Source organism: Typopeltis vanoorti, chromosome 2 (assembly GCF_054136105.1).
Source record: "Typopeltis vanoorti isolate ZY-2024b chromosome 2, IOZ_Tvanoo_1.0, whole genome shotgun sequence".
NCBI lineage: Eukaryota > Metazoa > Arthropoda > Arachnida > Uropygi > Thelyphonidae > Typopeltis > Typopeltis vanoorti.
The window spans coordinates 125,060,832-125,087,939 of NC_143550.1; the positions used below are offsets into that span (position 1 = coordinate 125,060,832).

Sequence of the window (27,108 nt, forward strand, 5' to 3'; positions counted from 1 at the left end):
ATGTCATCAGGTCCTACTGCACTAGGGTGAGATTGTAGGAGAGCTCTTTTTAGTTCCTCCTTGACAAATGGCTGATTATATGGTTGAAGAATGTTGGTAGAAAAATTAAGCCTTTGTTTCTCTTGCTCTTTCAGCATTAAAAATTCCGGTTCATATGAAGCTGTTGCTGAGATTTTAGCAAAAGTTTCTCCTAAAGTATCTGCAATAGCTTTGGGGTCAGCAAGAACACTTCCATTATGGTCTAAGGTGGACAAACAATGTGTACTATATCTGCCTTTCATTTTCCGGATTTTATCCCATACAATTTTTGGACTGGTAATTTGATTAATTGATGTAGTAAATTGGATCCATGATTGTTTTTGACTCTGACGTCTTACAAAACGTGCTCTGGCTCGAGCACGCTTGAAAGTTATTAAATTTGATGTGGTGGGGTATCTACGAAATATGCTCCATGCTCTGTGTTGATCTTTTTTGGTTGCCTGACATTCTGGGTTCCACCAAGGCTTTGGATAGAATGGAAATCGAGATGATGTTTTTGGGATGGTGGGTGTTGCTGCCTGGACAATGCATTCTGTTATATATTTTACAGCTTCATTGATAGGTGTTTGACTGATGACATCAGCATTAAATTTTGCAAGATGAGAGAAAGTGTTCCAGTCAGCCTGGTCCATTTAACATATAAGTATCAGTGTGGGTGAACATGGTTCCTGTGAAGACATTGTACAAAGAACAGGAAAGTGATCACTTCCATATATGTTCTCTTCAACCTCCTGCATGAGCAGTGGAAGAATGGAAGGGGAACAGATTGTAAGATCAATTGCAGAATATGAGCGGGTAGGCATATGGAAGAAAGTATTGAGTTTATTATTTAGAAGGGAAAAATTCATCAAGAATTTTTTCAATGCTTCGACCTTGTCTATTAGTGTTGGCACTACCCCATAGAGTATTATGACCGTTAAAGTCACCCATCAAAAGTATGGGTTCAGGCAGTTGCGAGATAAGGTTATCAAGATCAATTTCATTTAGCTCAGCATTTGGTGGTAAATACATTGAACATACTGTAATAAGGAATCCCACAGAGAAGCGAATCGCTACCGCTTCCAGAGAAGTATTAAGTCGGACCTGATGGAAAGGAGTATGACTGCCCACTAGGATAGCTACTCCTCCATGAGCAGGACCATCTCCAATTCTATCATTATGTACAACAGTGAAATTCCTAAAGGTACGGTCCTCATTGGGTCTTAAGTAAGTTTCCTGTAGACAGAAACAGAAAGGTTTGTGTTTCTACAACAACATCTTGATATCGTCAATATTCTGGTGGATCCCATGACAGTTCCATTGTAAAAATTTTCCTATTGTTTTGATTTTATTGACTTGTCTGGTTTTTGAGAGGTTGAGGGCTTACCTTTGTCAGATTTATATTTATCCACTGTTTTAGGGAAGTATGGACAACCAGTGTCCACCTCTTCCTCTGGTAGAGTGTTCAAAACATCAAATGTATTAGGGTCAGTTGGTATGCTTAGTTTGCTTTCAGTGGGTATCGAGGTATTCATTTTTTCTCTGCGAGTGTCTGGTGGTTTATCTTTGAGTGAAGTCCCCACCATAATTTTTTGACAGGTGAGTTCCCATTGAATGGGACGATTTTGGAATTTGTCTCTGGAGTAAGGCCATAGGTGTTGTGATTAATGCGCTCAACAGAGAAGCATTTGCGATCGTAAAGTTCAGGTATGGTGAAATTATCAAATGGCGGAATAGACATATATGTCTATTCCGCCATTGAGTTGCTGTTGGCACTTTTTTAATTGTTACTTTTTCAGCATAAGAGGATCATAGGATAGGTGTAATGGTGGCTAGTTTTCTTTTTGCATCCTGATATGTTATGTTTTGTTCTGTTTTTATTTTTTGTATCTCTTTTTCATCTTTCCATTTCCGACATGCACAAGAGTATGCTGGATGATCCCCCTGACAGTTGACACATTTAGCTTTTTTTTCACAGCAAGATTTATTTTCATGTTCTTTACTACCACATCGAGCACAGGTAGTAGAACCACGACAGGCAGTTTGGGCATGTCCATATCTTTGATATTTAAAGCATTTCAGCGGGTTAGGGATATACATTCTAACAGGACAGCTGAGATACTCTGCTTTTACAGATGTTGGAGGCCTAGGTGTATCAAAAGTTCTGTTGATGGTGATGATGTTCTTGGTTGAGACCAGGCGACATCCCTGTGTATCAGGATGCATCTCACATCCGTCACTCCTTGATCTTTAAGCTCTGAACATATCTCCTCATTAGGAACCTCAAGGAGATCCCATTCTGATATCACTCCTCTACTGGAGTTGAGTGTTCTGTGAGGTGTTACTGCAATTTGTATTCCACCCATTGTCGTTGCTCTCAGTAGTTTCTCGGACTGTTGTTTGCTCATTGTTTCCACAAAGATATCACCAGAACGTAATTTCTTGACAGTTTTGGGAGATCCTGCCAGTCCTTCTAAACCTTTTTGGATAAAGGGTGACATTTTCCCAATTGGTTTTTCACCTGTTGCATGAATGATTAAAAAGGTTGGTACATTTTTGTTAGTATCCGATATCTTTTGTTTCTTACTTCTGTTTCCATATGCTGTGTCTATATTATCAGTACTTGGTTGGGATTTTGTTAGGGTCCCTGAAACATTTGAGGATGAAGAATTCATATTTTAAGGAATTTTAATTCGACGCCAAAGCTCCCCACCCACCATGGAGCCACACATGGACGCCAACTACCTGGCAAGCAAAGAATGCGCTCAGGAGTGGAACGCCAGGGCTACCCTGGATGCTATACCGGCACTACAGTAGGTCTAGGATCCTGACTAATTTCACTGAGAATAAGTGTGACATTCTCAGTGAAATTATCAGTAAACTTTGTGTTTATGTTTAAGTGGTTTTTTATTGAGAATTTTGCAGATATATCTGTTTGTAAATAATTTTGATTATAATTTTAATTGTAACTTTCAAAAAAATTTAAATATGCATGTTAATTAGTGCACACCACGGTGCTTGGCCACACGAAGGAAGACTTTGTTTCGAATCTAGTCGTCGACTAGAGGAAATTTTTGTAAGTCTTTTTTCAACCAGTTCCCGAGTTAGTCGATCTCTGGCATGGGCAAGCGGGTTTTTTCTCCCAGAAATTCAGGTTTTTCGTCCCGTAAACTCAAGAAAATCGACTGTAGAACCCACATTATTTCAGACATTAAATATGAGTGTTAGGGTTAGGGACCACGAGATGGCAGCACCTGTAGAGCCATCTCTCTTCACTGCATGCCAATTAATTAGCGATAGCCTTGGGCCAGCTATCTCTGATTGGGTACCAGTGGGGAGATTGAACTGCCCACTCAGTCTCCAAAAGTTAGATAGGGCTAAAAACGGCCTTGCCTACTCCCTGCATATATACCGGAATAAAAAGGCGTTAGCTGATTTTTTTTATTTTTATATTAATTAGTATTTACTGTAGACCTACTAACAAATTTACTTAAGTTTAGCTGCAATGGACTAGTCTAAGATTCAAAGTCCGAAGTGATCTGGCCCTTGGTCAGGTGGTCCAAGTTGGGTTTGGCCCTCAAAGACAATCAAGTTGTGCAGGCCTGATATAAGCTAACAGTTATTATCCTACATGGACAAAACTCCTGGAACCTTAGTCTTTTGCCTCTGACAGAACTGTTATTCTTTCTTGAGTTCACACAGGAGAAAGACCAACACAAAATTGCTCTCTATGTGACAGAAACATAAGGTAACAAGTTCTTCTTGCATCATAAAATCACAGAAGAAAGCTTATCTCGAGTTCATCCAAGGGAAGAATACTGACAGTGCATGGGAAGCATTTAAACAATAGTTAAATGATGCAATATCAGAGTGTGTTCCAAGAGTTTGAAGAATAAATAAGCTGGGACACAAGATGTTTAACCTTATTAAACAAGAGATTCATAAGAAAAGGATGATATGGAAGGAATACCATGTGCATAAGGATGATGTCCATTATGAAAATTATAAGCAGCAGGCTAAAATAGTCACAACTGTTGTATGGAAAGCAAAGTCAGCAGAGTATGAAAAGAATTTGGCTCTGCATGCTAAAGAGAACCCACAAGAATTCTATCGATATGCTGCAAGTAAAAAAAAAATAATGAGTATGAAAGAATAACTCTTCTATATGCAGTTATTATTCATGACACCTCCAAGAGTCCAAAGACTCATCACAGGAGGACATCCACAGTACAAATCTCCACTACACCGAATCTCTACTACCAATCATCTACGTTAAAGCCATCTACCACCCACGACCACCACAACTAGTATTTTTGTCAGTAAACTGCATGTGTTCTGAAGGGCTGATATGTCTGCATGTGGGATGAAAAACCCAAGTTACCAGGAGAAAAAAACCCTCCTACCTCTGTACGAGATCAGAGAATACAGTAGGCGTGAGGGTTATAGATGCAGAAGAGGTTGTTCAGCTAATGAGTGCCCATTGTGTTAAAAGCTATCAACCTAGTGTATGCAACACTGAGCTCACTGCTATCTCTTCACTGGATAAAGAAACTGAGGTGTATGAGGACAAGGTATTAGATCTGTTGCACCAACTGAATAAGAATTGATCAATAGCGACTGATAGGATATCAGCACCTGTGCTAAAAGAGTGTTCAGCTGAACTGGCTATTCCTTTGACCAAGCTGTTTAATGAGTCTCAGAAGAGGGAAGATTCTGCAGGAATGGAAAGAATGTATGATAATTCCATTACATAAGGGTGGTGCAACCGATGTATCCAAATTAACTAATTAATAACTCAGGAGTGGTGGCGAATATTTTGGAAAAATTGGTTAGGGCTCACATTCAGAAATGTGTTGACAGTGAATCTGTACTTTGCAGTGAGCAACATGAGTTTAATAAGGGAAGGTCATGTTTTATGATAAGGCATATGATAAGGTGCCAAGAGAGAAGCTATTCAATATGCTGCAGTTATATGGTGTCAATGGGGCATTATATCAAGCAATACTTAGTCTTTATTTGAGTTGTAAGTCAGCAGTGAGAATTGAAGGAAGTACAGGAAGATGGTTTAATGTTAAATCTGGTGTGAGACAAGGATGTACATTATCTCCTCTGTTATTCATTATCTATATGGATCACATTATGAAAGAAAGTGGTATTAAACATGATATCAAAATTGAAGATGTTAATGTCAGCTCTTTGCTTTATGCGTATGATGTTATACTTCTAAATTAATCCGCTACAAGTCTGCAAGATTCTCTGACTAAATTGAATACCTGTTGTAATAGATATGGTATGAAGGTCAGCAATAAAAAGACAAAGACAATGAAAATAGGCAGAATCATTGAAAATGTCAACTGTGTTGTGAATGGAGAACTTGTGGAACAAGTAAAACATTTCAGCTACTTAGGCACGAATTTTACTGAAGATGGTATATTAAATATAGAAATAGACAACAGAATCAGCAAAGCTGATATGGTGGGAAGTCAACTGAATAAATTCATATGGAATAAGAGAGAAATTAGTCGGAACACTAAATTAGCTGTATACATGACAGTGTTCAAACCAGTTTTAACTTATGGATCTGAGAGCTGGGTCAGAAGTAAAACACTTGACCAAAGACTAGAGACCGCAGATATGAGAGCCCTGAGAAAGATTATAGGCGTGAACAGATGGCATCAATGGCAATATTATATTAAAAACGAGGATATTAGGAAAGAACTTGACATTGTCTGCATCCAGGAATGTGTTAGCAGAGCTAATCTCAGGTGGTATGGTCACCTAAACAGAATGGGTGAGGAAAGATTAGCAAAACAAGTGTTCTCTGCCAGTTTGGCAGCAAAACGACCCAGAGGAAGACCAAGATATAGGTGGATTGATACGGTACAAAGTGCCTTAGATGATAGAAATATAAGATCTGATAATGTTGGAGTCTTGACAAGTAACAGACTGATTTGGAGGAAAATTGTAGATAGGAAGTTAGTAATGATATAATTTTTTCACGTAGTACTATCATATCCTGTACACCCCTTGTGGGTACATGGTAGGAATTTGATGATGATGATGATGAGGTCATGTTTTAGCAACTTACTCACATTCTATAACAATGTTACCATCGAACTAGACAAAGGGAATGGATACACCATTATATTTTTGGATGTTGCTAAGGCTTTTGACAGAACATAGCATGGTAGATTGTTTCATAAATTGGAAAATATGGGTTTGGATTATAGAATATTAGTATGAATAATAGGACGTGCCGACTTACAGATATCAAAAAGGGGGTATATTGGGGATGTGAGTCTGCAAGATTTAAGGTAACCAGTGGTGTACCATAAGAATCAGTGTTTGGTCCACTGTTATTCAATCTATACATTAATGATGATTTGACAGGTGACATACAACAATCAGGAATGGTGCTAATGGAGTACTTGCAGAATGATTTGAATAGGCTAGAATTGTGGCCATGGGAAAATGGATGTTAGCAAATGTAAAATCATGCACTTCAGTATGATTAGATATCCAATGTCATATTATATTGGTGGAATTATGCTTGAATAAACTAATGAGGCTAGGGATCTTGGAATGTTAGTAGATAGGAAGTTGAAGTTCAGGGGCCATGTAGCCAAATTGCAAATACAACTCAAAAGATAATTGCAATGCTGAAACGAACATTCGCATGTAAAGATAAGGATGTCATTTTGCCTCTTTACAAGGCATTGATAAGACCTCACTTGGACAATTGTGCACAGGTCTGGTCTCATGGTTTCTGTTATGGTTCTGGTATATTTGAGAGAGTGCAAAGGAGAGTTTTCAAAATGATATCAGGAATCATGGAATACTGATTATGAAGACAGATTGAGAATTTATAGACTACAGACACTAGCAAATAGGAGAAAGAGGGGCGATATGATGGAGACTTACAAACTTCTGAAAGGGTCATACAGGATTTCAGTTGTTGGAATTTTTCAACTTTGGAAGCTGAGAATGAATGCTGATAAGAAGGGGGGGGGGGGAGAGCTAGATTGTTCTCTCATATGGTGGTGCATGATTGGAATGGATTGCCATTGGATGTCGTGAATGCAAGCAGTGTGAATGAATTCAAGAATGTAGTATGTGGCTCCCTCGATGAGTCCCTGAAGGTCTCCCTTAATAATAATAATAATAATAATATGAAAGTAACAGCAAACTCCACTGAATAGACTTCTAAAACAACAGCATCATTTTAGAATGAATTAACTTTCTATGTGAAAGTCTCAACATTCTTCTTCAAACATTATCACACTATATATCACAGTTTCTTCAATATCTGAAGAAATAACTAAAACTGTATCTGCAGTTAGAAATCAGTTACAGTTAAAGTGAAATACTGTAAAGTTAAAGAACTTTACAGTATTTCACTTTACACTTTACAATCCTCTGACACTGTAAGCTCATTTAATCACTTCCGATAATATAGCAAGGACTATCTCTGTATTAAAATTAAGATATCCCACACAATTAATGCTGGAGTTCCACAAGGCTCTGTTTTTTTACCCACCCTTTTCCTTCTATATATAAACAATCTACTCCAGCTGACAGCCAATCCAGTACACAGTTTTTCTGACAGCACACTGCACTCTTTCTTTTCATTTGACAAACCTTGTAAAGGCACAAATCACCACAACCTACAGAACTCTAACCTCTACTACCTTAAATTCTGATCTTCAAAATATTCATCAATGAGGTTTGATAACCTTCTTAACTTCAGTGCTACCAAAACACAGCTCTGCATTATTTCTCAGAAAAAATAACCCTTTTTTTCCTGTCTTCTCCTTGACAATACCCAAATCTCTATTCAGGAAGATATTTACCTTCTTGTGTATCTCTTGACACAAAATCGCAAATATTGCTTTTTCTGCATCCAAAAAAATTAGCTTTTGCTTTCATTCAAGACATCAACTCCAAAAAAAGCTCCTAACCCTAACAAATCTGCCTGACCATTAAATACTGCTCTTACACTTTATGGCCCTGGATTCTATACGGAAAAGGGCAGTCAGATTGATTGATAACCCCTCACTCACTAATAAATGCCACTCATTTTCACATAAGTGTTCTGCTTCTGCAGCTTGCATTTTTTATAAATACTCCTATGGCTGCTGTTCATCAGAATTGGCATCAACAATTCCCTCAGAATCTGTCAAATTCATCCAAATGTGTGCATCAGCCAATCAACACCCTTTCAACTCCAAATCCACAGAACAAACTTCTCCTCCTCTTCGTTCATCTCCTCCACTGCTTCTCTCTGCAACAGCTGGCTATCTCATATTTCTCATAGAATACAATCAGCAGCTTTTCAAGTCAAATGTGAGCAAGTTCCTTATTGCGCATCCACATTACTATAGGTTTACCAACCTTTTGTGGATGGGTTCTCGAGAGAGAGAAATGAAAAATTACACTTTTTTGTTATTTTCAAAATATCACCACTCTTTCATTATTGTTGATCAATTTTTGACGGTATATATTAGATCATATCTGATAAATAAATAATTATTTCTTGATTTATTGCTGATATTTCACTGGTATTCTAACCAGCATCTTCAGAGCACAAAAAACAATTTGTCACAGTGTGCACATCAACAACATGGTGTAACAATGGGACTAGTTAGAACAATTGAAGCTACAACATAATTCAGGACCTGGATATAGCTAATAATCAAGCCTCTTATGGACACACCCTACACCCTGATGGGTTGGTTTGTCTATCTCTGACATGAAAAACCTGAGGTTATTGGGCAGAAAACCTTGCAACCTCCATGACTCGAGCTCGCCTTCAGCTGAAAAAGCACTCATTTCAGAGAAACATTCCTCATATGAGAACAATCCAGGTAATTTCTATGTGTGAGATCCTATATCCTTTTAGACAATTTATTGAAATATTCATAACTTTTCAAACTTAAAAAATAATGGCATTAATAATTATAAATGCTACTCCAGATTATTACATTACATTATTTTTCTGGTCTATTAATTTAGTTATTTACTGGCTATACCAATCATGATATCTTCCCCTCTCGTGAATTCTACTGGAGGGAATAACTCTGATGTCTCTATCTAAGATCAGCTAATTAATTAATAGTCATGCTTGCAAAAGTCCTCAAAAGTATCTTTTTTCCTAAATCAAGATACATATTAAAACTGTTGTGTAATAGAAGCCTGTCAATAATTATACTATATAGAAATTACCTGATTAAGCTTTTGAGTTATACTATCTACATAAGGATTTTCAGGAGTAAACTTCAATGGTTTTCCTTTTCCTGGGAGATTATCAAACTCTCCTCTGGCCATTGATTCAAGTATTAGATCCTCTACTAATCTTTCCATAGCATGGCTATACAACCAAAACAACAACAATAATGATAATAAAAGAACACATTTAATAGAAAAATATGTAAACTGGAAAATAAAAAAAAAGCATTAATATATGGTACTGAGGTTTAAAGTGGATGCACTGTGTGTGTGTGTGTGTGTGTTATTATTTTTTACTAAAAACATAATAATATGTTTTTACTAAAAACATAAGTTTTAATGTATCAAATTTCAGTTCGGTTTATTCATTTGTATATAAGAAATTTATTAAATTTATTATTAACATTATGTGATACCTCCAAGGAGCTTGGATTCATTGTTTGGAGGACACATTACTTCCCAGAAACCAGAGATTCTGGGAGAAAAACCCTGCTACCTCCATATGAGATCAGTTAACTCATCTTCAATTTATCATTAATATATACAATATTACTTAAATAATGACATTCAATGCAAAAACCAGTGCTTAAATTGGGATTGGTTAGAAAGATGACAGCTTAAGGCCAATATATTATGTCTCTTAATGGTGTACACTCTTTGGCTGGTTTATCTCTTTAGTGAGGAAGGAGGTAAAATTCAAATTTCCAGGATAGGAATCCATTTCACCTACATGTGAGATTGGCTATCTCATCTTCAGGTGAAATGTTTAGACAAAAGTTCAAGTCACAGATGGGATTTGATCCCATCCAGCCAAAAAACATAGGTCAGATCATTCTAAACTAAGGAGAGGTCAATAGTGTCAATTCTTTCCTTTTTAATTTTTTTTTTTTTTAATAAATATGAGAATTATATTTCATCTTTATAAAATAAAGATCATTATTATCTTTATAAATGTCAGCACTATAAAACACAACAAAAGTGAGACAAACAATATTTTTTTTCTGTGAATTAACAAAAGGAATTGCCTGTTGTTTAAATATACCTCATTCAGGCCCTAGACAGTATTACAAAAAATGTGCAGGATCATAATATTTCAATTTTAATTATATTATTATTATTAAGAGAGACTCAATGGAGTCAGGGACTCATCAAGGGAGGCCACATACTACGTGCCAGCTATCATACTTATTCTTGAATTCACTCACACCCTTGCACATGACCTTCCCCTTAGTAAACCCATGTTGCTCATTGCAAAGTAGAGATTCATTGTCAACCCATTTCTGAATGCAAGCCCTAAGCAATTTTTCTAAAATCTTTACTATCACTCCTGAGATACTAATTGGTCAATAGTTGAATACATTGGTCTTTGCACCACCTTTGTGCAATGCAATTACCATACATTCTTTCCATTCCTGCAGAATCTTCCCTCTCTTCTGAGACTCGTATTAAACAGCCTGGTCAAAGGAGTAGCCACTGAACACACTTTTAGAACAGGTGCTGATATCCTATCAGTCCCTATTACTCAATTCTTATTCAGTTTGTGCAACAGATCTAATACCTTGTCCTCATACACCTCAGTTTCTTTATCCAGTGAAGAGATAGCAGTGAGCCCAATGTTGCATTCACCAGGTTGATAGCTTTTAATACATTAGCTGAACTCATTAGCTGAACAACTTCTTCTGCATCTGTAACTCTCATGGCAACTGCATTTAGAACAGTCATTCTTTCATACTCATTATTTCTTTTACGTGCAGCATATTGATAAAATTCTTGTTGGTTGTCTTTAGCACATACAGCCAGTTTCTTTTCATACTCAAACTCTGCTTTCAGTGCAACAGTTGTGACTATTCTAGCCTGCTGCTTACAACGTTCATAACAGACGTCATTCTTATGCACACGGGATTCCTTGAATCTCTTGCTTAATAAGATTAAACATCTATTTGAGTCCCAGCGTATTTATTCTTTGAACTCTTGGGCCACATTCTGATATCACATCTTTTAAGTATTGTCTAAATGCTTTCCATGCACTGTTGATATTCTTTCCATCCATCAACTGATCCTGCTTTGTAATTAAGCTTGTAACCTTTTCTGAATGGAACATTCATAAACTTAGTCACTTCCCAAGTGAGCATCGCATGATCACTGACACCAACGGGAGGCAGAATAGTTATATATTTAACTGAAACACCCTCTGATACTATAATCAAATCTAACACTTCTTGCTCTTGAATTCCTTCTGCCACATGCTGCTCGAGGAATTTGTCCTGCATCAATAAATTCATTTTCACTGTTCTCATGAGATTCTACTGCTACACAATCAATATTTGGATAATTAAAGTCTCCCATTATGATTACATTTTTGCACTGATCTTGTCTCTTTGGTGATGCATTTCTTCATCACTAGCAACCAATCCACTAATTCTGTAATAACATCCCACTACGTAATTGATCTTGTCAGATTCCACCTCACACCAGATGGCTTCAAACTCACTGCCACATGAAATACTGTTAGCAGTAGTACTACAATCATAGGTCTCAACTCTAAATGGATTCAAGTCATCCAATATCATTAGCAACACACTCTCCTTCTCTCCTATCCTCTCTATATTTCTTAAAAATGGTGTACCTTTACACTTGATACCAATTAGTATATATGATTCTGATAGCTAGGCCTTACGAATGCCTACAATCTGAGTTCCCAACATGTTGACAAAGGCAACAAACTCTATCCCTTTGTTTCTGATATTCTTAGCATTTGTGTACAGACAATAATCTACTTACATGTTCTTTTGTATACTCTTGTCTGCAGTCTGCATGGCACAGTTTGACAACTTGCAGATCTCTATTCTTCTCTAGTGCCTTATACATGTAGACATCGTTGCACATGTTTGATAGGTCCGAGCCAGATGACCGCAAAATTGAAATCGCCCTCTCGTCATCAACATTTCCATGACAAAGCTCATATTAAAAATAAAAATGCTGTAGAGTATATATTTATATATAATATTCATTTTATTTATTAGCATTATATCAAGGGAGAAATGAATTTCTCTTTCAATTTAACTAATGGAAATATAATAAAATAGACAATCAGTTAATACTGACTAGCTATTTTATACAATTCAGCTGATTTTAGTAATAAAAGTAGCTACAGCTTAAGCAACATTTAAAATTGTAGCTAAACTACTAATGTAAAACATAGCTTAAACTGAAATATTTACAAAGTAAGATGATAAATCATTTTCTGCTTTGAATGAGATATTTGATAAATTCAATATATACAATACAATACACATTGGAGAGTCGTGCTAGCGTCACTAGTGAACGTGGTGGTTGTGTTGAGCTATGCTAGAAAAAGTATTTTTAAATTAAAGTATAGTGTGGCTTTTTGTCTCAAATTTTGTTGTAGTTATGCTTCGGCTGGATACGTGTCCTTCAGTGGTGTTATTGTTGAAACTTTGTTGTATATACTGGCTGAGTGGTTAGTGTATCTACTCTCCAGCCAAAAGGCTGCAGGTTTGAATCCTGCCGTGGGTATGGATGTTTGTGATTGTCTTTGAAAAAACTAGTGGTGGTGGTCGGTGGTAGATGGCGTTGGTGTAGATTATGAAGGTAGTTGTGGTGGAGACGGTAAGTTGTAGAGTAGGTGCCCTCCCTGGACGAGTCTTTGGACTCCCTGGAGGTGTTATGTAATATTAATAATAATAATAAAATAGTGTGTTTTTGCTGCTGTTTGTTGCACTATTTCAGTGTCATAAGATGGCATCCAACAAGAGACGTATGTCAGTGGCTCGGAGGACTTCTATACAAAAGTCTGGCTCTGCCTTGGATTTCTTGTAGTGGATGCATTACTGAAACTGCTATATGTATGTGCCGAAGAATGTGAAGAATCTGTGGACTGTTTGGCTAAATGAGAAGAATGAAATCATTGATGTTATGTGAGAAGTGTTGGGATAGACTGGAGCGATTAGGAATGAAAGCAGACATCTGGACTGTAGTGGAAGAGCTTCGGCAAGAGTTCATGAAAATGAAAAGTAACCTTCATTTCCTACAAGAGGAATTGGAAGTGCTCAGTAAGGAGGTTCTGGAAATTAAAATTGAGTTAAATGTTTTGAATAGAGAAATTAGGAATATGGAGATTACTTTAGATGAAGTAACTAGAACAGGATTAAGTAAGGGAGAGTCTTTAGTGAATGATAAAGTAATAAATAGTATGGGAGTGATTAGGAGTCAACAGAATGAAAGCACAAGAGGTCTAGAAGAAATGAGATGTCATGAAAGTGATGAAGTTAGTAAAAGAGTGTTGAGGGAAAGTAATGAAACTGTGAGAGTCATACTGAATAGCATAGAAAATGAGGCCGAGGGTGATGCTTGTTAGGATTTGGATGAAGTTATGAGTTATGAATATATGCTGATTCTATGATTAAGGGTATGGAGAGCGGTATGCCTGAGGAGTGTGCTTGGCTGGTGGAACAATAGAGAGAGTGACTTTTAGCAATAAAGAGAGGGCATGATGCAAAAAAGATGATAGTCATGGTGGGTACAAATGACCTGAATGGTAGTATTAACTGGGTAGCAAAAGATTTAAGAACATTGCTAGATATCGTGAAGAAGAAAAGTGTCAAAGGGAGGATAGTGTGTGTGTGTGTGTCACCACGTTTTGACAATTATGAGTTAAGTAGACGAGCGATGATAATGAATGATATGATTGCAAGAATGTGCAAAAAAAGAAGTCTGGAATTTGCTGATGTCTGGAGTGTTTGAAGGCAAAAGACAGCTGTATGCAAGAGATGGGTTGCATTTGAACATGGAAGGTCATAAGCGATTGAAGAAGTTACTGTTTTCTGAACAAGTTGAAGTAATTGGGCAAGGAAACTAAAATTGAAAAGGTTGAGTGTAAGAGGGAGAAACCTATACAGTGAATGCATATTTGTTGCATTCACTGTAATAGTTGCACCTTATTTGCAGAATAAGCTGCAGAATAGAGTGGATAAAAATCGGCATGGGACTACTAAAATTAGTGACATGTATACCAGTTCTAAAGCTGATACAAGAACTAAAGGAAATCTGCAATTTTTGTATACTAATGCAAGAAGCATTCAAAATAAGAGGGAAGAAATTTTGGCATTAGTCAGTGCAATCTCACCAAAAGTTGCAGGCATTAGTGAAACTTGGCTGTCAGCAGAAGATGTGGTTACTGGAATTGAATGTGATGGGGTTCAGTATTTTCAGGGAGGATAGAGAAGATAGAACGGGGGGAGGAGTACTGTTGATGATAGCTGATGAGTTGCACCCAAAGAAAGTAGTATATTAAGAGGATAGACATGTGAATGATAGTTCATTTGAGTTGGTCTGGTGTGAAATAATGACCAATGCAACCAAATATACAGTTGGTTGCTGCTATAGATCGGGGATACAAGGGATGTTATTGAATTCATGCATCAGCAAATTAGTGCAATGAATTATTATTATTATTATTATTATTATTTCGGGCGACTCCGAGGAGTCCTTAGACTCATCGAGGGAGGCCCTAAACATCATGTCCACACAACTATATGACATTCTCACAGTATCTATCATACCTTGCCTTGAACTCGCTCACCGTCATAGCACCCACAACAGACTCTGGTAGCTTATTCCACTCATTTACCACTATAAAAGTAAAGAACCCAGCTCTAACACCTCTGCTAACCACACTCTTGCCAGGCTTCCATAGGTGTCCCCTAGTTCTCCCACCACCAGTCCTGATCTCAAAAATATCCTCTGAATTAATCCTATAGAATCCTTTTAGCAATTTGAATGTCTCAATCATATCTCCACTTTTCCGCCTATCAACTAGTTTCTGCAACCCACAAATCTTCAACCTGTTCTCATATGGTTCATTCCATAGACCTGCTATCATCTTAGTCACTCGCCTCTGGATCCTCTCCACCTCCTCCCAATCAAGAAGGAACCAAGGTGACCAAATCTGGGCACAGTAGTTGAGATGAGGTCTTATCAAGGCTCGGTACAGAGGTACAATAACTTGCTTGTTTCTGCTCGTAAAGGTATTTTTCAACAACCAAGTGAGTTGATGAGCTGATTTAGCTACTTTTGCAATGTGCCCCCTAAACTTCATCTCCCTATCCACCAACACTCCCAAGTCCCTGGCCTCATCAATCTCTTGGAGTACAGTTCCACCAATGTGGTATACTGCTGCTAATCTTTTCACCCCAAAATGCATAACCTTACATTTTGTCACATTAAATTGACATCCATTCTCCTTAGCCCAGAACTCCAATCTATCTAAGTCATCCTGCAAGACTTTGACATCTTCTGCATTCACTATCGCCCTACCCAACTTTGCATCATCAGTGAACAAATGAACTGTTCCACTTAGATCCTTCCCTATATCATTAATGAACAGATTAAACAGCAGTGGTCCAAGAAAAGAACCCTGTGGCACACCACTAGTCACAGGCAGTCTTTTGGACTCTACTCCTGAATAAACTACTCTTTGATATCTCTCCATCAACCACCCACCTATCCATCTCACCAATCCTATATCCATTCCCATATATTGTAGTTTATGGATTAGAATTCCATGTGGTATCCTGTCAAATGCCTTTGCCAGGTCCAGTAGTATCACTGTAAACCCATTTCCCTTATCCAGTTCAGCCGTCACCTTGTTATAAAACTTGAGCAAGTTACTGAGGCATGATCTCCCCTTCACAAAGCCATGCTGTCCCCTGTATAATATCTCATTTTCATCAATCCATTCCTGTATTTTTCCCTTGACTACTTTCTCCAAGACCTTGACAACGACTCCTGATATGCTGATCGGTTGGTAATTTGCAACCATAGTCTTGGATCCTCCTTTATGCAGTGAAACTATTTTTCCCTCTTTCCACACCTTCGGGACTAAACCAGACCCGAGACTCAAATTAAACAACATGGTCAAGGGCACTGATAATTCCTTAGCTGCTTCACGCAAGACTCGTGCTGGTATACCATCCAATCCCACAGATATATTCACATTAAGGTTCTGTAATAGACTATTCACCTCCACTTCATTCATCACAATTCCCATATAAACTAATGGTTCCTTCAGTTTTTCAATGTCACCACCTGGATGATATACTTTTGCAAAGTGCAAGCTCAGTAACTCCACTATATCGACTGATTCAGTGACCTCCTTACCATCGTCATTCCCTAAAATCATTTTGCCATGTACAGTTTTTTACTTGCTTGCAGCATATTGAAAGAACTGTTTGGGATTCTCTTTTGCTTGCATAGCTAGTTTCCTTTCATAATCTGCTTTTGCTTTTTTTACCACACTCGTTACCCTTCTGGCCTGCACTTTATACCGTTCGTGTGCCTGCAGGTCACCCCTTGGGGTGACCTGCAGGATTAGTGATTATTATGGGGGATTTTAATTATAATGATATCAATTGTAAGGAGGAAATATCATGCAGGAAAAAGGAAATGGAATTCATACACCTCCTAAGAGATAATTACTTGAAACAGCACATAACTGAAGGGACTCGTGGTGGGAGAGTGTTGGACCTGGTCATTGGTTCAGAGGGCATATGCATAAGTAAGGTGTCCTTGTTACCTCCAATTGGTGAGAGCGATCATGTGGTATTAGCTTTTGGGAGGTTGCAAAATTTGTGGATTTCTCTCTTAAGGGATATATACAGAACTACAGGTTAGGTAATTATAACAAACTTCAGAGTGAGCTTACAGCTGTCCCATGGTAGAACATATTGCAGGGGAAAGATGTTAACAGTGCATAGGATAAAATCAGCAGGTATCCGAGGAAGGCAATATCAGAATGTATTCCCATGGTGAAGAAGAAGAAGACCAACAAGGTAGGCATTAGACGGATGAGTAGTAATATCAGGCTTGATCTGCAAAAAAAGGAAAATGTTATGAAGAATTTACAAGGAGAAAGGCAATCAGTACACCCATGAGCAGTACAAGGCTATGCTAGGAAGATTACCAGCATAGTAAGAAAAGCTAAATCAGATTATGAGAAGACCTTAGCCAAAGAGATCAACCCAAAGAGTTCTTCCGCTATGTAGCAAGTAAAAGGAAGAATGACTTTGGAAGGATAACCTTAGTGGATGCTGATGGTACTGAGGTGACCAATTCAGATGTCATAGTAGAGTTACTGAGTGATCACTTAACAGTCTATCGCCCAAGTGAGGGTATCTCTGTACCTGTAGCAATAACTAATTGAGAATTGAAGTTAATAAATCAGAGGTACTTCATATATTGCAGAATTTAAATGCAAACACTGCTGTAGGTTTAGATAGAATATCAGCTCAGGTGTTGATTGAATGTGCAAAGGAATGGTCAACGCCTCTTACTTGGTTATTTAACTTAAGTTTGAACTCTGGTATGGTCCCTAGTGAGTGGAAGGAAGGCAAAGTGTTCCTTTGCATAAAGCTGGCTCTAAGACTGCAGTAATTAATTACAGACCAATCACCATCTCGGGTGTGGTGGTGAAAGTATTTCAAAAGTTGGTTAAAGAAAGAATTCAAAAATGGGTGGATCAGAATATGATACTCTATAGGGGGCCAACATGGCTTTGTTATAGGTTGATCCTGCCTTAGCAATTTATTAACTTTTTATAATAGAATGACATCTGAGTTGGACAAAGGAAATGGATACAGCTACACAGTGTTACTTCTGGATTTTGCTAAGGATTTTGACAGGATACCCCATGGAATACTGTTGCACAAATTGGAGCAGATGGGAATGGATAATAAACTGGTGATATGGATAAGAGAATGGCTCAGGGAGAGACACCAGAAAGTGGTGCATGGAGGAGCAGAGCCCAGGATGAGGCAAGTGACCAGTAGTGTGCCTCGGGGCTCTGTGCTTGGGCCATTATTGTTTAATTTGTACATAAATGATATAGGAAATGGCTTGAAGGGAGATATTCAGTTGTTTGCTGATGATGCAAAGTTGGGTAGCGCAATAAAAATTCAAGCTGATGTTGAGAGTTTGCAAGATGATTTAAATGATCTGGTAAAATGGGCAAAAGGTTATGGATGTCAGTTCAATGTGGAAGAGGATAAAGTTATGCATTTTGGGATTAAAAGATTACCAGCTGTGTACTACATTGATGGAATGGTACTCCAGGAGGTTGATGAGGATAGGGAGATAAAGTTCAGAGGACACATTGCTAAGGTGTCCAAGATTGCACATAGGATTACTTGGTTGCTGAGGAACATACTGACATCCAGAGATAAAGAGGTTATTATTCCCCTTTATAAGGCATTGATACTTCCACGTTTGGATTACTGTGCTCAAGTCTGGTTACCTGGATTCCTTGGAGATGAGGAGGCTGTGGAGAGGGTTCAGAGAAGAGTGACCAAGTTGGTGAGTGATGTAAAAAATGCTCCCTACACTGATAGATTGAGAGCTTGTGGATTGCAGAGGTTGGTTGACAGGCGGAGTAGAGGGATATGATAGAAACCAGTGGTGCACCCAGAGGGGGGGGGACCAAGGGGCCCAGGCACCCCCCCAAAGAAAAGGAAAAAACACTAGGAAAAATTTCCAAAAATCTTTTCCTAATTAAAATTCTTTTTTTTTTTTATTCGCGTTGTGTGCTACTTATGAATTAGCGATCACTGCATATGCTCAGTTATAGGTCATATGAGATGTGTAGTGTGTATTCGCAAAACGTCTACTCAACTCCCCCCCCCAATGTTAAATCCTGAGTGCTTGGCCCCCTCCAAGATTAAATCCTGAGTGCGCCACTGATAGAAACATTTAAATTACTAAAAGGTTTTTATAAGATTGATGCAGGGAAAATATTTCAGCTGTGTGATAGTGATAGAAGAACAAGAGGTCATCCCTGGAAATTAAAGAAAAGTGTGGTTAACAAGTGAGGTTTTTTTTTTGTCTGGAGGGTGGTGAATGAGTGGAATGCATTGTCTGACTCAGTTGTGAGTTCTTCATCTGTAAATGAATTCAAGAAGAGATATGATAGATACTGTTTTGATAATTTGGGTCTCCCGTGATGAGTCTACTGACTCCATGGAGATATCTGTAATAATAATAATAATTAATAATATACTTTTCTTTGTGGCTATGGACAATTATTTTCTTTCGCAATTCAGATCATTTTCCAAAAATGCATGCACTCAAAGATATCCTATTTAAGAAACTTGTGCAGTCTAAATGGAAATAGTTTCCAAAAATTACAAATATTTAATATGGTTTACTTTTCTTTTAAAACAAGAACCAAATTGTTTAGTTTTTATGTTTTTTATTTTTACAGCATTATTTTCATAGAATTCAGATATCATCTTAAATGCAAGTATTGTTTGGATAACTTCCTTTATGCTTTGATATTAAGATTCATGTTGTACTTCATAAAGTTTATATTAAATGGAAAAGTTAAATAAAAAACTTACAAATGTTTCATAAGAAAATGTGTATTCCATTGATCAAACTGGTTATAGTATAAATGCAAAAACTTTTCTTGAATAAATATTAAAAAAATAAAAAGTAGTTAAAATGAGAAAACCACTTGAATAGCATTTAGCCATATACATTCCTACATATCATCATATTTTGACATAATAACTTCATGGGATACACCAAATATTGACAGTGTGACACAAGGTTTCATTACTAGTAAATTTAGTAATTTACTAAATTTACTTTTATTCCAGCTTTGCATAGTATTTGCTAGGACAACATGTAATTCTTACATTTCTCTAAAGTACTCATAAATCAATCTACCTATTCCCCCATCACCCAACCATTTTGTCTCAAACATACATCCTGTTAGTCTTTCATGTACCCATTTTTGTTTCAGTCACCAAACCATCTTTAGACTAATTCTATTTATACATGCTTAAATATTAATAAGGTCAATTTCCTTTTCTGATATCTTTATTTTGTAATACTGTTCTGTCACTGATGACACCTGTTCATTCCTCCAATTTTTTTTAAACTTCTTATATCTGTGGTCCCTAGTCCCTGATTAAATGTCATATTTCTAATACAATTCTCCAATCCATGTGTTAATATTAGTTTGAATACTATCTCTTATACTGATAGCTTGGTCTTTTGGACTGATTTGTCTCTTATTCCTTATAGTAGAATGGAATATGTCTGATATTCCATTCCATATGTCTCTTGTTCAACTGGCTTTCCATGACATTAGCCTTCTTAATTCTTTTATCTATTTCCAGATTTAATTTATCCTCTTCACTAACAACTGTGCACAAAGAGATAAAATACTGAAGTTGTTCTATAGCTTCTTCATTGAGAATGCATTGACATTTCCTTTTTTCCTGCCTATTTTTTATTGTGTTACTCTTTTTACTACCTAGTTTCATACTAAATTCATCACACGATTACTTACTTTTGCTAAATATCCTTGAAGTATTGCAGCAAATTCATTTAAGAAGATGATGTGTATGAAGTACAGACCTAAGCTTAATATCTATCCGAATATCTATTTGATTATTAAGTTTATAATATGAGTTTCCTTAATAATATAATCGATGTAGATTATAAATAACAGTGAAGATATTTTATGACTCTCCCTTACACAAATTTAACAACAAACCATTCTCCTATAATTTTCCATTTTTCTTTGATCCTAATGGCTGTTTTGCAACTTTCATATAGGCTATGTGTTGCTCTGTATAATGTTTCAGTTATACTTCACAAATATGAAGGGTTTCCCTTTCTTTCTGAATCAATGAGGCTTAAATAGAAATACATATTATATTATGGAAAGATACATATACCATTATCTTTCCTGGAATATTCAGTCAAGTAAACTGCTTTATAATTCGGAGATTCAGATTTATTTCTCTTTTTAATAAATTGGTATGTTAGGAGCCCTTCTCCAATTATCTTGGATTAGATATTTTGGGACAAACTTAGGGATTCTGTAGTAGCCACTGCAAAACGTTTACAGCAAAATATTTCAGGATATTTTGCCAAACATCATCTACTCCAGGCACTTTCCACGTTTCCTTTTTCTACCTCAAATACTAATTTGTACACCTGTCTACATTACACAAATATTAAAAAGAGTGGTAGAAAATATTTGTGTAATGCCAAATTGTCAAATTGCAATTAGCCAAACTGTCAAACTTGCCTAAATTTTCCAAACTTTCAAATGCCAGCCCATCCCTGTTCATTCAGCATCCAGCTGTATACTCAATAACAAGGTGTATTACAGAAAGATGAGGACTGGATACTTGACATTCCTACACAAGAAATGAAAATATTCTTTCAATAAGCAGCTTGGTGTTCTGATTTATATCATGGCCAAAAAAAAAGTTTGTGTGGTTTTTTTCAGAGTTAATAGTTCAACAAAAATTATATGGAATGTGAAAGTCATTACAGATGATGCTTTATCTTTCAATACGCTGAATGTAATGAGCGTGATGATGAGATTTAAGACCCAGAAAACATGAAGTGTAGTTTGATATATACCGTATTTTAAATAGTGTATAAGATGATACTTTTTTCTAAAATTTTTAGACCAAAAATTGGGGGGGTCCTCTTATACACGGGGGGGGGGGGGGGTTGAGAGACCAGGGATAGCCATGGTAAAACTGTTGGTACCTTGTCTCCACCGATCACTAGCCTCTGTTAACTCTGTTGATTGATGTCATTAATGGCTGATTCTGAATAAACCAATCAGAACTCTGAAAGCATTCATACATCTGCAACTCGGTGGGGGGGGTAAGTTAATGCATTAACAATATTTTGAGCATTAGCCCATAAAAATGTCTGAAAATAAAAAAAAAAAATTGTCATATTCTTCAAAATTCAAGTTAAATATTACCTAATTACTAAATATACTTTGAATATTTAAAAAAATATCAAATGTGTTCTGTTTTATGTTTAAAATATTGATTTCTTAATTTTGGGTTCGAAAAAGTAGGGTTCATCTTATACATGGAAAAATACGGAAAAAAAAACAAGGAAAAATACGGAAAAATGTATATATATATATAAAGGGTGATTAAAAAAAATGGCTACTCCAATTATAGTTATTTAATTATACTGACTTTATGAGTACAAACCAAGCACCACACAAGTAATAAGCAAGATAAGCACTACATTTGCAGAAGATACAATGATTAAATGCACAGCACAAAACTAGTTTAAAACTTTGCACCGCATTATGAGTTATTTGATCATAAACTTCATGAGAGATGATCAATCTCCACTGATAACAAACAAATGAGGGGTCTCTATTAAATTGGATTTAAGACAAACATGTCAGATGCTTGAAGAAATATTTAATGCATTAATTGTATTTGCATCAACTAAGTATTTATATACTTTATCAAATGGATTTCACATAAACTCACAGCTCATAATAAACTAAGAAAATATTCACCTGCATGCCACTGCTTTTGCAATGTAATAATGGGGGTAATATTTTGAATCAGACATTGACGCATGCAACAAAATATGCCTTATTTAAATAAGGCATATTTTGTTGTATTGCTAGTATATATATATGTATTTTTGTTGGTATGGACAGAGGAGAAGGATACACAGTAATATACTTAGATTTCGCAGACTTTTGATTGATTACTGTATGATAAGTTGATAGTCAAACTAGAGCAGATGGGATTGGATATTAGATTGGTGCATTGGATTTGAGACTGGCTATCTCCAACAAGTTGTGTATGGGGGAGCGATATCCAGGAAAAGGAAAGTTACTAGTGGTGTGCCTCAGGGATCTGTTTTAGGGGCCATTGCTGTTTAACTTGTATATTAATGATATTGGTGAAGATTTGGATGGAGATATTCAGTTGTTTGCAGATGATGCAAAGTTGGAGGACGAACCATGAAGAGTAGAGAAGATGTTGTGGCCTTACAAGAAGACGTGAATAAATTGAGTGATTGGACACGGGAATAGGGATAGCGAGCTCAATGTTGCAAAACGTAAGGTTTTAAAATTTGGAAAACAAAATGGGTTGCAGAATTTATGCTTGGTGAGGATTTATGGTTGGAGGTGGAGGGAAATAAAAGATCTGGGGTGATAGTGGATAAGGATCTCGAAATTTAGGGGACACATTGCCAAAATTGTGAAGACAACACAAAGGCTTCTGGGAATGATGTGGAGGACATTGACTTGTAGTAGGGAGATTCTTGTTCTGTTGTATAAGGCTTTGATTAGGCCATACATGGAGACTATTGTGCCCAGATTTGGACACAGAGATGTTGGAAAGGATCCAGAGGCAACTGACTAAGGTAGTTTCTAACTTCTGGAATGTCGAGTATGAGGAAAGATTGAGAAGATCCAATTTGCAGAGTCTGGTGGACAGGAGGAAGAGGGGGAGATATGATAGAGACCTACAAGTTATTAAGAGGTTGTTATAGGATCAATGCTGGAGAGGTTCTACAGAAATTAGTGGGAGAACCAAAGGTCATCCCTGGAAACTGTATAAAGAGGGTGTGAGTAGGGGAGTGAGAAGTAGGTTTTTTTCATGCAGAGTTGTGAATGATTGGAATGTCTTGCCTGAGAATGTGGTGTCTGCAAGAATTTGAGTGTATTTAAAGCACAGTATGATGAACTGTGTGTATGATAAAAGGACCTCCTAGATGAGTCTTTGACTCCATGGGGTCTTGGGTAATAATAATAATTGGGGGGGGGGGTAAGTTAATGCATTAATAATATTTTGAGCACTAGCCCATAAAAATGCCCGAAAATAAAAACAAACAATTGTCATATTCTTCAAAATTCAAGTTAACTATTACCTAATTAATAATAATAATGATCATATCATTGGTTATCATCATGTGACTCAGTGCTACACAAATTGAAATAATTCACTAAATGATTCTGCTGTGCATTTGACAGAATGCAGAAAAGAAGGAATATGTTTAGTGGAGTCACACAATCACAAGGAATAAATTAAAGATCCCAAGAAATTATATTCTTGGTTTCATCCTTTATCCAAGGATAAGCAAACAACGTTTGCGCATGACTGGGCAACTTGTATATAGAAGCTAATGCGTTCACATTAATTGCCATAGTATCCCATAATGCAATGCACATATCCTTACAGACATGTCTAATAAGCAAGTGACCTGAAGGATCATTTTACTCATTGGTGGTTCCACTCAGTGACAGGCCCACCCTGCTGGAGAGGAATCCTCAGTGGTGGTTCTGCCCAATGGCAGCGTTCATCCCCATCACTGAGCAGAGCCATGAATTCAGCAGCATCCCCCCCCCACACACACACACACTCAGTGACAGGCAAAAACTCGCACCCAAGCAGAGCCACTCATATCTCAGAGTGGCGACCACTTCTGAGCAAAGGCACATCAGTGGGAGCCAGATCCAGAAGTGATACCAAGGTATCACTTCTGGGTCTGGTAACAAACCCTTATCAACTATGTCTCCATTATATTCCCTCCCACTTCCTTCTATTCACAAGGTTTTGTAAATTACATTCTTTCAATCTATCTTCATAAATCCACATTCCAAAGTTTCACAAAAGTTACCACCTTTGTGAAACTTCTCTAGACATTTTCTAATATATCCTTGTCACCATGAAAACCAGATGACCATATCTGTATACAATAATCCATATGAGGCCTGATCAAGACCTTATACAATGGAATCATTACCTTGATTTCTGCAAGTCAGCCTATATCCAATATGATAACTTCGAAACTTGTGAAACAGCTTCTGAATTTTATTATTATTATTTGTCACCTCCAGGGAGTCCAAAGACTCATCGAGGGAGGGAATCCACTCTACAACTCTGGCTCCACCACTCACAATCCACCAACTGATCACAACTACACCAACGCCATCTATTGCCGACCACCACCACTAATATTTTCAGATCCATATCCACCACTACTCCTAGATCTGTCATCTCCTTGACCTACTTCAAAGTTATCAAACCAAGTGTATACTTTGCATCCCATCATTGCCTACCAAATTTCAAAACCTTAAACATTACAACATTGAACTGATAGTTCTGCTTACCTGCCCATTCATACAATCTTTCAAGTTCTTCTCAAGGCCAAAACATCTGCTTGACTACACAATGTTCTCCCCAATTTTGTCTCATCTGCAAAAAGTTGAATATCACCAGTTAAACCCATTCCAATATCATTAATATACAAGTTGTACAACAATGATCTTAATACCCTGCAGCATACCACTAGTGATGTTCCTCTTTCACGATACTGCCATCCTCATATACAACTCTCTGATACTTATCTAATAGCTAGTCACCCAACTCACTAGTCTGTTATTCAATCCCATCCATCTCAATTTATTTAACAGCTTGTTGTGTTTCAGTCTATCAAAAGCTTTTGCAAAATCTAAGCATATGCATCCACCTCATCCAACACATGCCACCATGTTACAGTACATAAGCTGGTAAAACATGATCTCCCTTTAACAAATCCACACTGACAATCACAGAGAATATTGCTATTATCAACAATTAACAGCTATTATAAACAATTTTACCTTATTTCTAATCTCTTGGAACCTGTGCTGTTGTAAGACTCTTATTAAACAGGCATGCCAGTACTACTGCCAAATTCCTGGAACATCCCTTAAGACATGTGGTGATATGTCATTGAATCCTACCTTACTGATATTAAGCATATTTATTTCTCTATATACCTGCGGGTCGCTCACAATTAAGCCATCCTCTCCAATGTCCTATCCACAATTTGTCATGATTTCACCAAAAAAAAAAAAAAAAAAAGTTCACTGAATACCTCAACTATGTCCTCTGCAGTAATTACTATTCCACCATCTTCATCCTTATAAATGAAATTATGGTATAATTTCATTATACCATAATCATTCTTCTTTCTACTAGTCACATATCTGAAAAACTCTCTAGTTTTCCTTGGCCTGATTAGTTAATTTCTGCTCATATTGCAGTAATGCTGTTGAAAGTTTTTCCCCTTGGTTATGCTATAAATTAAAGAAGCCAAGAAGTTATATTCTTGGTTTAATCCTTTATCCAAGGATTTATTTATGTAAGCAAATAAAGTTTGCACGTAAAGTCACTTCCCGACTGTGCTACTTGTATATAATGGCTAATGACTTCACATTAATTGTATTAGTATCCCATAATGCAATTTACATATCCTTATGGATGTATAACGCTATACATTATTATGGGAAGGGCCATTACATAGACCGTTTCTGACCTTTATTGAGGTCTCATCAGTGGGCTCCAGACCCAAAAGTGTACCAAGGTCGAAGTAATGCAGAAGTCATAGTTCCATATACAAGTAGTCAAAAGGTGTAGCACCTTATTACTAAAATACTCTGGATTTGAGATAGATTTCGAATGTTTTTCTACTTGATTATATTGTAAATTAAAGATGTCAGATCTATAATTTATAATATATAATCTCCTAAGCTTGTGATACCTATCAGTCCTGTAATTACACATATGGTCTCTCTTAATTGAAAATTCCACATATTTATCCACCTCCAAGGTGGATCAAAGTGATCACCATATGATCACTCTCAACAACTGAATCATAAAAGGTGTCACACCTTATTACTAAAATACTCTGGATTAGAGACAGATGTTGAAAGTTTTTTCACTTGGTTATACTATAAATTAAAGATGCCAAAAAATTATATTCTTGGTTTAATCATTTATCCGAGTGTAACCCAACAAAGTTTGTGTGTGAAGTCGTTTCACGACTGGGTTTCTACATGACTTTGACCTTGGTATCACTTTTTACCTTCTTTCTAATCTCTTGGAACCTGTGTTGTTGTAAGACTCTTATTAAACAGGCATGCCAGTACTACTGCCAAATGGGTCTGGACCCCCACTGATAAGACCTCAATAAAGTTCAAAATCAGTCTGGGTAGGTAGTGGCCCT

General features: G+C 36.9%; 1 protein-coding gene across 4 annotated transcripts in view; it reads right to left on the reverse strand.

Moving 5' to 3' along the window:
- LOC150109414 (dnaJ homolog subfamily C member 28) overlaps positions 1-27,108 on the reverse strand; it is a 120,272-nt gene that overhangs the window by 14,393 nt on the left and 78,771 nt on the right. For all 4 annotated transcript variants that reach the window (XM_090408047.1, XM_090408064.1, XM_090408038.1 and 1 more), the window contains one exon: positions 9,241-9,385. In XM_090408047.1, coding sequence (XP_090264173.1) covers positions 9,241-9,385 — 145 coding nt within the window. The remainder of the gene's footprint in view (positions 1-9,240; positions 9,386-27,108) is intronic.